This window comes from Hirundo rustica, chromosome 5 (assembly GCF_015227805.2).
Source record: "Hirundo rustica isolate bHirRus1 chromosome 5, bHirRus1.pri.v3, whole genome shotgun sequence".
Lineage (NCBI taxonomy): Eukaryota > Metazoa > Chordata > Aves > Passeriformes > Hirundinidae > Hirundo > Hirundo rustica.
The window spans coordinates 40,152,358-40,165,584 of NC_053454.1; the positions used below are offsets into that span (position 1 = coordinate 40,152,358).

The 13,227-nt window shown below is 44.7% G+C and overlaps 2 protein-coding genes across 4 annotated transcripts in view; both read left to right on the top strand.

Moving 5' to 3' along the window:
• The window catches only part of MFHAS1 (multifunctional ROCO family signaling regulator 1), a 34,867-nt gene extending 32,136 nt beyond the window's left edge, over positions 1-2,731 (top strand). For both annotated transcript variants that reach the window (XM_058420518.1, XM_040065385.1), the window contains exon 4: positions 504-2,731. The gene's annotated coding sequence lies outside the window, so the exon portion shown is untranslated. The remainder of the gene's footprint in view (positions 1-503) is intronic.
• A 1,996-nt stretch (positions 2,732-4,727) lies between these two features.
• On the top strand, positions 4,728-13,010 carry ERI1 (exoribonuclease 1). Of its 2 annotated transcripts, none has more exons than XM_040063761.1 (7): positions 4,728-4,835; positions 5,467-5,642; positions 7,751-7,961; positions 9,337-9,420; positions 10,073-10,182; positions 11,275-11,389; positions 12,586-13,010. In XM_040063761.1, exons 1-7 carry the CDS (start codon positions 4,761-4,763, stop codon positions 12,826-12,828), a joined length of 1,014 nt encoding a protein of 337 aa, XP_039919695.1. In that variant the 5' UTR covers positions 4,728-4,760; the 3' UTR covers positions 12,829-13,010. The 2 variants fall into 2 exon arrangements, with proteins under 2 accessions (XP_039919695.1, XP_039919696.1); XM_040063762.2 differs by having other exon boundaries at positions 4,754-4,835; positions 5,472-5,642.
• Positions 13,011-13,227: the final 217 nt, after the last annotated feature.

Consider the following 13,227-nt stretch of genomic DNA (forward strand, 5'->3'; position numbering starts at 1 on the left):
AAGAACTTAACGCTGAGAAAGCAGGGCAGAATCCACTCTAGCAGGAGATCCCAAGGCCAGGTAGAAGAAATCAAGCCATGTACCTTACTTCAGGGGGAAAAGCTGCCAAATAAAAGCTGGCAGCTCAGTCAGCTTCCTGTCACTTCAGGGTATCATTCCAGCTTGGGAGGGTAGCTTGGGCTCAGATTTCATGTGTTGACCTGCTACCTCTGGAAATGAACATCAGTGAGAATCATTAATTGATTGAGCTTCTGGGTTGCTGTGGATAAACTGGAGACTTGGAATTGTCTGTGGTGGCTGGAGGAGATGACAGGGACGTGAGATCTTTGAATGATGCTTGGGAATAATGCTAGGAAACTCCCTTGTCCTGTGTCTTTCTGCCCATAAAACATGCCTGGTACAGGCAGAACTTGTGTCAGAGCATTCCCTACTGTCACCTCCCATGCTGGGCAGCCTTCTCCTCCTGTTTTGCTGCTACTCACCTCTCTTTCCGTTCTCCATAGGAAGAAACTAGCGAATTGTTGCTGTGAAGTTGCGTGGAAACCACATTGTAAAGAAACCACAAACTGGAATCCTTTTCTAGCCGGAGGCCTGTTTCCCAGTGTGCCCATCTGGTCTGGGATGCGTGAGCATTGAAGGAGTGAGAGGACAGAGCAGACGTCTTACAGCCTGCTCCTTGGGACCACAGCCCCCTGCCGGGGTGTGCCGCCTCCGTGGGAGCATTCCCTGGCCTTTGCAGGCACTCAGGCTGCTGCAGTGCACTGAAGCCGTGATGCCAGGAGTGTGGCAGTATGGAGATCCATCTAGTTGGGTCTGTTAAGTACGAAGCAGTGATTGCTCATCCACCCACTGTTTAGTAACTGCTGTAACTGTGTTTTCATCCGAATTTTTTTAATATGCAAAAGCCATTTAATTTTCTATGCAGTTCAGAAACATCTCCCCTTTGCAGTTGCCAGGTGGGAGATCCATGCAGTCCATGCAGGAGGACCAAACCAAGCAGCTCATAGTACTTTTGATTTTGCTGTCGCTGTCTTTTAAGGATGCACCCTGGGATTCTCATAGTGTCCTTTTGCTGAGCTTCTGCCTCAGACCCCACCTAATATCCCTGAGCCCCAGGGATGAGGGCCCTGTATTTTTGAAGGATCTGTCATTTTTCATGAATCAAGCCACAAGGAAAGAGGGCTTAAATACAGTGCCCTAACAGCAGATACCTGAGTTCAGAGTATGTATTGTGTTCCTCTTCTTGTCCCTGCTCCGAGAGTTACGAAACTGTTAGAAATTACTAAGGCCTCTGCGGAGCACTCTGCAGCCTTTACTGAAGATGTATTATAAAGAGGTCAGAAAACACTGGGGCATCAGCTGTCTCCCTGTGGAGCTGACAATGAATTCAACTCCTTTTGGAATAGGAGGAGAATCTCCTGGCAATCTCCTAGATGCCTACTACACTCAAGACGATTGTACTGGTTTTCCTTATTGGTTTGCAGACCCCTTGCTTGACCAGGTTTTGATTTCCTGTTGAAACTGGTTCAAACAGGTTTGGAAGCAGAGCTAGCAAGCTGCTTTGCACTCCAGGACTTTCAGCAGCTGGAGGATGTCCTGGAGTACCTTGTGTTATGCTCTGAAGCAAAACCTGGGACTCAAACCTGCATCCGTCCAAGTGAAACTCCCAGGATAGCAGCTCTGCCTTCTTCTGGGTCTGTGTAATGTGAGGAATTGCATGTCCCTAAGCAGCATTCAGATATGTAGAGCTGAGTGAGAGTGAGCCCAAAGGGTGATGCTGCACATCTAGGTCATTTTAGGGCTTACAGGAGTTCTTGGACACTTTTGGCAGCTGCAGAGGGTCCTGGGGCATGGGACACTTCTGTTTTAACTGTGCTATTAGCAAAAAGATCAGAGAATTAAGATTGTTTCCAGTCTGCCACAAGGCCAGGATGCCTTTGACTAGTCTCCTTTCATGGCAGTGCTGTTCTTTCTACACTGTCTCTGCTCTGAGCTTGGGGGATTCAGCTTTAAAAAGTTAAACTGAAATAGAGCCTAGTTTGGGATTTACCCTGCCTTATGGTCTCTCAGATCAGATGGAATAGACTGGGGGCTGCAAAAGCAAGGGTCATCTCCCTTGCAGCATCCCCCATGCCACTGTCTCTTGGTGGCTGTAAAAACTCAGTAGTGTATTTGAGTGCTGCTTTCCCAGGAGCTCAAGATGTGCTTGGCTGTGCTGTAGCACTGGAGCTTATGTGGGGTCCCTATTCTCTTCCCCGTTGTACCTCTGAGGCAGTTAAAGTTTGTCAAAGCAATTGAGGCTCCTCACTGTGAGGAATTAGATATGGCTGTGTCAAAGGGAGCTGCAAATGTTATTTAGGAGCTCACTAAGTGAGATGAAAACCCACTGGCTCACTCCTGCAGAGCCAGATCCTGGAGCTCAGTTCCTCTCGTGTCCTTTGGATGGGATCTTGGGCTGGCATCCTTGGAACAGCAGGGCCAGGATGTGGAGATGCTGCACTGCAGTAAGCACAAGAAGAGGCAAGCAAGTGGGCCTCAGTGTAGCACTTATCACACACTTCATGGCTCAGTTCATGGACTGTAATTGCAGGTATTCATATAATCTCCATCACTGGGCAGGACTCTACGCACACACACATGCATGCCCAGACATACATGCACCACACCCACACTTGCCCACACATCCTTGCCAAAATGACTGAAAATAAAAGTGATCTCAATCTCCAGGAAAGTCCTGTCTGTGTGATTTGTTTTTCTTCTTGCAGTGCCTCCTTGGGCTCTAGCTCTGGAAGGGTCTGCACCTAGTTGTAGATCTGTGCTGTAGCAAAGTCACAAAGAAATTTGCCATTGAGTGAATCTGAGCATGGATCCCCCTATTTAGTATCTGTGAACCACTGCCCACTCTAGCAAGGCAGGTGATTTCTGGGGAGGAGCTTTTTTTCTCCCACTACCATTTAAGTTATTTTATGGGTTTGTGAGGCCAGCTCAGTGGTTCTAATTAGTACCATGCTGTTTGCATTTGTGAAGAGCTTGGTTCCCTGCTCATGTTCAGAGCAGGTTTTGGAGGCATAGTAAGGCAGGTGGTCGTCTGCTTGCCAAAAGGCGTGTTTGTAGCAGCACCCGAAGGGTGAATTAAAAAATGGGAGCAAATCCCTTCCCCACTGCTGCAGTTTAACCCCCTCTGGCATCTAAGCATCATCACAGCTGCTCACTCACTACCACCTCCTGGTGGGAAGAAAAATGGGGAAAAAAAAATTTAAACCCATGGGTTAAAAGCAGTTTAATAATGGAAGCAAAGTAAATATAATAATGATACTAATTGCAATGAAAGAGAGAGGAGTAAAACCCAAGAAAGATGTGTGATGCACAATACAATTGCTCACCACTCACAGACTGATGCCCAACCCTTCCACCAGTGATGGGGGATGAGCATCAGCAGCTCCCAGTCAACTCTTCCTCCTCCCCTCCACTTATATATTGGGCACAATGTTCCATGGTATGGAATATGCCTATGGCCAGTTCAGGTCAGCTGTCCTGACTCTGCTTCCTCCCAGGTTGTGCACCTTTTCACTGGCAGAGCATGAGAAACTGAAAGGCCTTGACTTAGAGCAAGCAACAACTTAATCATCAGTGTATTATCCACAATATTCTCATACTAAATCCAAAAACCACAGCACTGCAGCAGCCTCTAAGAAGGCTAATCCCCACCAAACCCAGGATGTGTGTGTAGCCCCCAGCACTTGTGTGTGATCTCATTTCTGTCATCACTCGGTGTGGAGAAGATGAGATGGACCTCTGTTGCACACCCACCAAAGATGACAAATGTTGCACAGCAGGTCTAGGGGAGGGGATGTCAGCATCTGCAAGGAGATGCTGGTGTGCCAGAGCGAGACAGGAGGCGCGATTGAAGGTGGGTGCTGGGGCTCCAGCCACCACAGGGCAGAGAGAAGATTCTGGGCTTTTTAGTGGCTGGCAGATGTGGAGGTATTGGCATGGTTGCATTAGATCGGCGCCAGTACACATCAGCCTCCATCCCTGAGGGATACTGGACTGCATTCCAGGACTGGGGGGAGCACCAGTGGAGAATAAACTGACCTGTGATGTACAGAGAGGCTTCACTGCTTTCCCTTCACCTCCTGGCCAGGAAGATCTAGAGAGCTTTACACATCTTGTGCCACCCACCTCGCCTTGCTTGTTCACTGTGGATTAAGGGATATGGGGAACACCAGGCACGGCAAATTCCTTGGCAGGAACGGGCTGGGGCTCACCTGGTCAACTGCATCCTTCTGGTGGCTGTGACCTGGCACGCAACACACCACGGGTGTCCTAGATCCGTGTTTCGGGGTCTTTGCGCAAATGAGGAGGACGGAGTGCCACGAGAAGGAGGACGGAGACATAAATGAGGTGTCTGCCCAGTGAGTGTTTCCCGTACACGGAGAGAGCTTCCAGAGAGGTGCCGTGACCCGGAACCCCGGGAGACTGTTGGGCAGAAGCCCAGGAGGGCGGAGGCAAGCGCGGGAGGCGGCGATGCTGCTGCAGAGGGGCAGGGCCGAGGGCTGGCGGGACGGGCACGCATGGCACATGCCCACCGCAGGGTCTGATGCCAGCGGGGAACGCCGGCAGCCGCAGCCGCTCGGGTCTCACGGAGCCGCGGGAGCGCGGCGGCGGCGGCGGGGCCTCTGCTCCGCCCAAGGGCGGGCTCCGCGCTCTCCCGCCCCCGACGGGCCGCCGTCCCCGCCGCGGTTCCCGCCGCCGCCGCCATGGAGGAGCAGAAAGAGAACCGCCCGCAGGCCGCCCGGGACGAGGCGGCGGCTGCCCCCGCAGCCTGCCCGCCGGTGAGTGCGCGGGGCTGGCCGGCGGCGCTGGCCCGAGGCTGCGGCCCCGCTCCCGCTCCCGCAGCGCGGCCCGGCTGCCCGCCCGCCCGCCTCGGCCCTCCCGGCCCGGCCCGGCCCGGCCCTGCCTTGCCCGGCCCGCGGTTCGCCCGCCCGAGGCGGCGCCGTGTGCGCGCCCCAGGAAGGCCGCGAGCAGCGGTCGGGAGTCCAAGTGCCCGTAGTTTTTCCTCTTGGTTTATTGCTTTGTTTATCTTGCACGTATGCGGCCGCGGCCCGCGTGTCCCAGTCAGTGCGGATTCTGGTCAATTCGCTGCTCGTGAGGGCTTTGCCCGTTTGCACCAAAGAACTCTTTCTGTTGAGATTAGGATGCCTATTCAAGTTTTGTCTCAAGAGCTGCTGTTGGACGTGGCTCCAGACACTGCATTAGTGTCCCTTTATTCTGTTTGTTTCTGTTTAGGAAAACGGTGTTTCAGAGCAGGCTTCATTATTGATTCTGTCACCTGTCTATAAGCTAGTTCGCTCAGTTTGATCACAAGTGTAACACTGATGCTTTACTGCGCCAGAAGGAACTGTGAAATGCTCAAACGTCTTGTTTTGACTTTTTAAATGACTTCCTGGTTTCTCTTTCTTCTAGGGTAGGCAGCACTGTAGGATCAATGATCAAGAAACTAATGGCAAAACCTCAGCTGCCAGCTCAAGTGACTTCAGTGATCCGATTTACAAAGAAATTGCTATAACCAATGGTTATATCAACAGAATGACCAGAGAAGAGCTCAGAAGTAAACTCGCAGAGTTCAAGCTTGAAACCAGGTTATTTGTAAACATGTTAATTTATCCTTGAAAGCAGTAGAGTCATGAGGGATGATTATTTTAATCATCAGCACAAAGTGAAAAGCAGACATGACACCAGACACCGATTGTTTTATGTGCAATAGTGTTGCAGCTTTTGTTGTAGGATTAATGCATACTGCTTAACGTGTTCTGCCTCAACTGGCAACCCAAAGAAATGAAAGAATACATAACTCTGAGGTACTTCTCATCACTTTTTGGTCAAGGGGGAAAGAAGAATTGCAGTGGTTCTCAGGTAGTGCTGCTGACCTTCATCATATAGCAGCTTGCTTCTGAACATCTATATTTTTATTGACTCTGTCAGTACAGATCTGATACTTGCTACAAACTCTGGTGATGGGGCTCAGGATTTAGTCAATGCAGAGGACAGGTACATTTAGATGGAGAGTTTGCTACTCTGAATACAAGTGCTAGAAAAATGTGAAAAAAATAATGTATTATAAGTTGGATTTGTGCTCACTGAGGCAGAGGCGAGGGAGTATAGTGTAGTTCGTGTTGTAATGGAAATGACCTGCAAGGCTCTTAATAATTCTGTGGCCAGGAAAAGTTGAGATATTGTGAAGAAGGTCAGTTGAGAAAAATAGAAGTGTGTTGTTTCTGTAAGCAGCAGGAGTGAGGAAGTAGTGGTGGGGAGTTGGTTGGTTAAATTAATTTAGCGCCTCATGAGGAAAAAAAAAATAGCATTACTTGAGAAGTTTTTTGGTAAAACACATTAGATTTTTATAGCTGTTTAGCAGTTGCTCTGATTTAAAAATTGAAAGCAGAATTCAAATAGTGTATGATGTGTTTGTGGCCTTCTCTTAAGTTATTAGTTTTCTATATGCATTTTTTAATTGCAGCTGAAAGCTTAAAATTTCTCTTTTACCCAAGCTAGGCTTCTTTTGTGAATATATTCAAGCCAAGTCAGAATACATCCTTTCTGTAAAAAAATAGTGCATCAGTTCTATTGTAGAGAATTGAGCAGATTACCACACACCATCCTTTCTTTTGAGGTTATTGTGATAGTCAAATAGTTTCCTATTTTCAACTTTTTATAAGTTTGGTGAAGAAGGAGGTAATTTCCCCCTCCAGCAGCTCCCATACTGTCTCACCTTTTAATGAACTGGTCCTTGACTTAAACTTGATCGATAAAGCAGAGTGAGGAAGAGTTACCTCTGCAGAAGCAGCTGATGTTCTCAAATGCTTGTTTATTAGTTGATTTCAGTTCTTCTCTGTGGATCAGTGGGCTGCTTCTCTGATAATATCACTTGCTACACTCATCTCTTACAGCTTCTGTGATTTCATTTGCAATGGATAACTTTGAAAATAACTTCCTTGGAAGGGTAAATTATCCTCATTTATTCAGCTCTGGTTTGGTACATGGCAGTTCTGGCATTTGCATTCATATATTAAAAGGTTTATATTAAAAGGACACAATAAGTAACTTTAATCTCTTGCCATATGAATTTTTTTATAGCCACAAAGCTCCTGAAAAGCAGGATCTTGACCAGGAGGTTTTTTGACGACTGAAATCTCAAAATACTTTATTTTACTTGAGTTATTCAAGCTCAATTTTAAATTTAAATTGAGAAAGATGTAAAATGTGGATGTTAAGATGGATTCTACGTTATCTATACTACTAATGCAGAAAGGCCTCAGGCATGAATCACTTCAGATAGAGGGCACGGAGGAATACAGGTGAAGCAGTACTTCTTCCAGGGCCAGAGGTGAGCCAGGAGTAATCTCCAAAGACTTGAGCATTGGAAAGGTTTTGGATACATTTGGAGTCTTGCTGAAGTAGAGGTGACTGCAGAGTGTCTCTGTGCCATGCTTCCCAGCCTGTCCCTGTTATTGCACTGTTGGGGGGTCTCACAGCCTCTGCATTATCCCAGAAAATGGGATATAATGTAGTGTAGATAATGGGGATAATGCTCCTTTATGATGAAGTGGAATTCAGGCTTCACAAGTGCTGGTGTTCAAAATGAGGTTAACAAGCGTTGAACTTCCAAATGTTAAATATAGCTTCGGTTTTACAACAAGGAAATAATTAAACAAGAGTGCGATCTTTGTCGCTTTCCCTTTTTCTTTAGAGGAGTGAAAGACGTGCTGAAAAAGAGATTAAAAAACTATTACAAGAAACAGAAGCTGATGCAGAAGGAACACATTAGTGGAGACAGCTGCTATGACTACATCTGTGTTGTTGACTTTGAAGCAACATGTGAAGAAGGAAACCCGCCTGAATTTGTCCATGAAATAATTGAATTTCCTGTTGTCTTGGTAAACACGCGTACCCTGGAAATAGTAAGTGATCTAATGGCTGTGTTGGTATGCTGTTCTCTGAAGTGACTCGTTTGCACCAGAAAGTCTAGATTAGTTTTTAAGTAGATGTTGATTTTCATTAAAAATAGCTTTTTTTTTTTTTCATAAGGGCTTATCCTCTGTGTCTCTTAGGTACAAAAAACCCCTTTCTCTTCTGAAAGCATTTTCCAAATGATCATCCAAGTAGATAATTTCCCTGATGTTGACTCCCTCTATTGATACGAGTTTCTCAGTTGTTCATGTATCTTCCCACCTGCCCTTTCTTTCCCTGCTTTAAGGCCCTCAATTCTATTTCTAGGCTCAAGGGATTCATCATAGTCAAAAATGATCAATTTCTGTGGTCCTGTGTGAAGCAATCTAGAAGACACTAATGCAGAGCTCTAGAAAGGAAGGTTGAGTGAACTCCACTTCTTGTCAGGCTCAGCTGTTTCCACATTGTACCCAACAGACTGACAGCTGTGTAACGTGATTTTAAACATACTTAGCAGGCGTTTGGTAGCCTCAAGTGCTCTGTTCCAGTACAGCTTTCTTTTAGGATAAACTATGTGCTGTTTAACTGAAATTGAGTGACCCAGTGAGACAGAGGATGTCCACACACCTCTGACTAATGGTTCATTTATGAAGAACTCTTAATGGGAAGAGGATTTCCAGTAAGCATTGTGATGCTGCAATAAAATACAGCTGCATGTATGACTGCAGAAAAAAGACTGTGCAGATTACCGCGGTTGTTTTTATTGATCTTTGAGTGGTTTATTTTGTCTGTCCAAAAGGTTTTGTATAACAGCAGGGATTTCGGGCTTGCTTTTTTCCATGAAACTCACCTTCGGTCTTTACTCTGGTATTGCTCAGCTTCCCAGAGTGAGATTTTGTTTGTCTCTGCCTGGCTGGCATCCAGAGGTGCAGGACTTGCCTGAAGCTTCTGAGGCTGGTTGCTTTCCTTGAATTGCAGGTGAACCTTTAGAGATACCATCTGAAAAACAAAAGGCTTTGCTTGTGCCTCTCACTTCTTTTTTCCGTACTCTCACTCTTCTCTTCCCAAATCCTCTATTTTTTGCATTTCTGCAAAAAATATTTTTGCATTTTTCCTCTATTTCTGTCCTCTTTCCCTCTTAAATCCCACTCTTTGGTGCCTACTGGCTGAGAGGAAGGCCGTGTTCTGGTTGGAAAGCTGTCTGTCCCGTTAGGAATCTGATGATGGCCACTCAGGAGGCTCATACTGGCTCAGGAGGTGCACATTCCTTTTTGCCTGCAGCAGGACAAGTAGCTGCTGTTGTCTTTGGGCTGCAGGCGAGCCAGAGAAGTTGCCTTGTGGCCTGCATAGTGTGCTGCAGCTGAGTGATTGATTCTCCTGTTACAGGAGGATACCTTTCAGCAATATGTGAAGCCAGAGATTAATCCCAAGCTTTCAGACTTCTGCATCAGTCTGACAGGAATAACGCAGGTAATTTGCACTTTTGTTTCTTCAGGAAGAAATAGGACAAAAAAGGGATGTGGTGTTGATGTTTTCAGACTGGTAGCCTTAAATGGCAGTCTTTCATGGTTATTTTTCTGTAAGGTCTATTCTCTTAATCCTTGCTTTTTCCCTCTCCCACTTAACACAGATCTGATTTCACTACATTGGTCATTTTGTGGGGAAAAGTATTCTCATTTTAATTTGTTTGGAGAAATTTAATCTTAAAAGTAGGGCAAAGCACCTTTTGAATTGCATCAGTTCCTCTCCTGAGATTTTTATCTGAAGAGTTTACAGTCTTAGAATGGCAATGGCTTGTGATTAAGTGACTTAAGAAGGAACCTGGGAAACAACCTCAAAGGTTTTAATCCAAGTTCAACTGCTGACTAACCTTGGTACCTTTACAGAAGCTATTAGGAGGTTGGCTCTTGTAGCGGTGCTTTTGTGGTGCTATTTTTTCAGTTTAGAAAAACCTGTACAGTCATCTGTTAATGTGTAATCTGATTTTGTAAAGATTTTGATGATGCCGATTTTTAAATTGCCCATATGCCAACATAGTTTATACACTTAATGGTGAGGGGGGTTTTTTTCTGAAAAAAATGTTTCTTACTTTGTTGATTTTTGTTTTGTTTTGTTCTCTAAGGACATTGTTGATAAAGCTGATATTTTTCCTCAAGTTCTGCAGAATGTCGTAGAGTGGATGAGACAACGAGAACTGGGAACAAAGTACAGCTATTCCATGTTGACCGATGGGTATGTCCTTATGCAGCCTTCAGCACAATCTAAAACTGCAAAACCATGTTTAATATTTGTGAGAGCATTGCTAAAGGTGGATCAGGACAGTGCCATTTTGATGCTTTCATTTTAATTGGAGCTTTTGGTGACGTTGGTAACGCTGAACTGAACTATTCGAAATGAAGTTTAAATCCATCAGATGGCGCCCTTTCTTTCCTAGTGATCTATGTGCAACAGAGTGACGCTGAAGGCTTTGTACTTCGCTGTTGCTGTCATTCTCCCTTTATATCTAGCACATAATACCTGAAAATAACACTCTGCAATTTTTAATTTTTGACCTGTAATTACACTGCTATCTTTGCAAGCAACAGTGAATTTAAAAAAGAAAATGCTGAAGCAAAGCTGTTGCAAGACTGGTTATATTACTGGGCCTAAATGTCTCTGGAATTCCCCTCCAGAGGAATCCCCTCAGTGAAATTCCTTAAGGAAAATAGGTGCATCGAAATCTCTCTTGTATAGGTGAGATTGCATAGACAGCTAGAAGAGAAGGGGGTAAAAAAGCTTTACTTTAGCTTGCAGCTTACAAACTTGTTGGGGTGGTTCCCTTCAGGAAGGCAAGCTGCTAAATAAATAGGATTATAATTTCTTCATATTTTCATAGAGATCTGGTTTCTCATAAAACTAGGAGCAGTCTAGTTTCAATAGTCTACCTGGAGTAGAGAAATAAATGCATACCCAAATAATCAGGAAGATTCAAGGTGTCACTTGCTTCCCCAAGGGCTGTGTAAGCATCTAATTTATTGGCAGTTTTCAGTGTTGATGTGGTAGGTAGTGCAGTTGGTGTGCTATTTTTTGTCTTAATCATTGTAGACCTACCTGAAACCATCCTGGTGAAAGTCTTGCTCCTGTCATTATTTTTTTCCCCATGATTAACAAATTCATATCAAAAAATTCTTTACCGTGACTGTAGCAAATGAGCTTTTCCTTCCTTTTTTCCTGTTTTCCTTCTACTGATCACCAGAGACAAGACAGCTTTTAGTTCTACAACTGTGCAATATGTAGAACACAGTATTATATGTGACTAATGTTTTTCTCTCCTGATTTTCTAAGATCTTGGGATATGAGTAAATTTTTGAACATCCAGTGCCGTATTAGCCGTATCAAATACCCTTCTTTTGCCAAAAAGTGGATCAATATTCGCAAATCATACGGGAACTTCTACAAGGTTTGTACAAATTGCTGTTTCTCTTATGGGAAAATTTGGTTTAAAAGTCTAGAATGTCCTGTTGGGCTTGTCATCTCTACTTGTGTAGTATAAAATTATAGTACTTAAGTCGCCTGGTACCTGATTTTCAAATGTGTTTCATGTGCAGATCTCACGTCACTAATTGAAGATCATATAATCTACTGCAATTTGATTTTAATCTTGTTTTTAAGAGTCGGGTTGTGCTTCTTAAAAGGATTGTCTAAAACTGTTATACCGGTCCTCTTAGATAGAGTTTATCTTGAAGTAGTTCAGCTGAAAAGACTGTCTTGATTCTTTCAATTATTTTTTTCTGTTTTCATGCAATACACTGCAAAACTAATTTGTACCACTGTCCTCCTATAATCTTCACTGTTGACATTGTAATGGGGACGGAGAAAGGTGAGGATGTATCTACAGTCGAATCAAATTGTCAACAGAAAAGAAATACCGACTTCAGTGCTGGGCCTTATTGCTGCTTTCTGTCAGACTACCATAAAATTGGAGTTATTGGAGATTCTAGCAAATTCCCAATCAGCCTACACTAAAATACTTTTTTTGAAAGTGATTTCAGCCTAGCTAATGGTCTTATTTTGAAGGGCTTTTTCATACTAAATGTAACCTCTAGATAAAGGAGAGATTGACATTTAGTATGGGAAGAGCTTTAATTTGGGCTGGGCAAATTATACCGATCAAAAAATTTGCTGATCAGATCCTGTGACGATTGAAGGCATTCAGGAGCTTGATGTCAGTGAGAATCAGGAGCCTGGTGCTTCTTTAATCACTTAGAATTTAAAAGGAAAACCAAACTCAGATTCCCTCGGTAATGCCAGCGTGGACGATAATTTGCTTTTTAAAAAGATGGTTAAGCTTATCTAGGCCATGGCTTCCACCCTTGCCAGCACAAGTGTATCTTGAGCTGGTGCTGGTAACAGGCCCTTGACATGATCCCAGGTCTAGACAAACTCCTGTTGACTATGTCTCCTCTGTAAAAATGAGTGTCTGTCTCACCAAGGTGCTTTGAAGTTTAATGGTTAGTGATCTGACAGAAGGCAACATGAAAGCAAAATGTGACTTAAGTAGGTTTAAAATCTGCATGTATTTCTACTGCCCTGTGTTGGATTTAAAAGACTTGGTACTGAACCTAACCCCTGAATGTTACTCACTTTCTCCATCAGGTTCCTCGGAACCAGACCAAGCTGACAATCATGCTTGAAAATCTGGGCATGAATTATGATGGGAGACCTCACAGTGGACTTGATGACTCTAAAAACATTGCAAGGATAGCTATAAGGATGCTGCAGGATGGCTGTGACCTGCGGGTGAATGAGAGAATTCACGGTGGACAGCTGATGACAGTCTCCTCCTCAGTCCCCTTAGAGGGAGCCCCTGCTCCACAGATGCCCCGCTACAGAAACTAGCAGTTCAGGGTTCTGCCGCGAGAGCCGCCCTCAGATACCCGCCAAAGACTCCAGAGCTTGTTAAATGGCCACCTCTGCCAGCCTGTCTGCCCTGCAGAACCCTAAAGCACCTTAACTAATCATCTCTGTTGAAATAAAGAGGAGCGTGGAAGCTGTTTGTTCTTTGAAGCCTATTACAGCAATTTCTTCTTGTACAGATGAGTTCTGTTGTTTCCAGCTTTGCTAGCAGTGAGGTTGATATCTGGAATCCAGACAAAGTGTTAAGCTTTTAAGAAGGTGTAATTTGAACACCTGCTAAGAGGGATTGGGCCTGTGTGCTGCCGTTCCACCCCAGCCTGTGGGCACTATTTGTTCACTGTGATGTACTCAGTGATATCTAACATCTGCTTATTCATTGCA

What these genes read in the sequence shown, in the direction of transcription:
- ERI1 (XM_040063761.1), top strand. Translation starts at nt 4,761, where the DNA reads ATGGAGGAGCAGAAAGAGAACCGCCCGCAGGCCGCCCGGGACGAGGCG. An exon ending in ACACGCGTACCCTGGAAATA is followed by an intron (nt 7,962 to 9,336) that starts GTAAGTGATCTA and finishes CTCCTGTTACAG; the next exon opens with GAGGATACCTTTCAGCAATA. An exon ending in TATTCCATGTTGACCGATGG is followed by an intron (nt 10,183 to 11,274) that starts GTATGTCCTTAT and finishes TGATTTTCTAAG; the next exon opens with ATCTTGGGATATGAGTAAAT.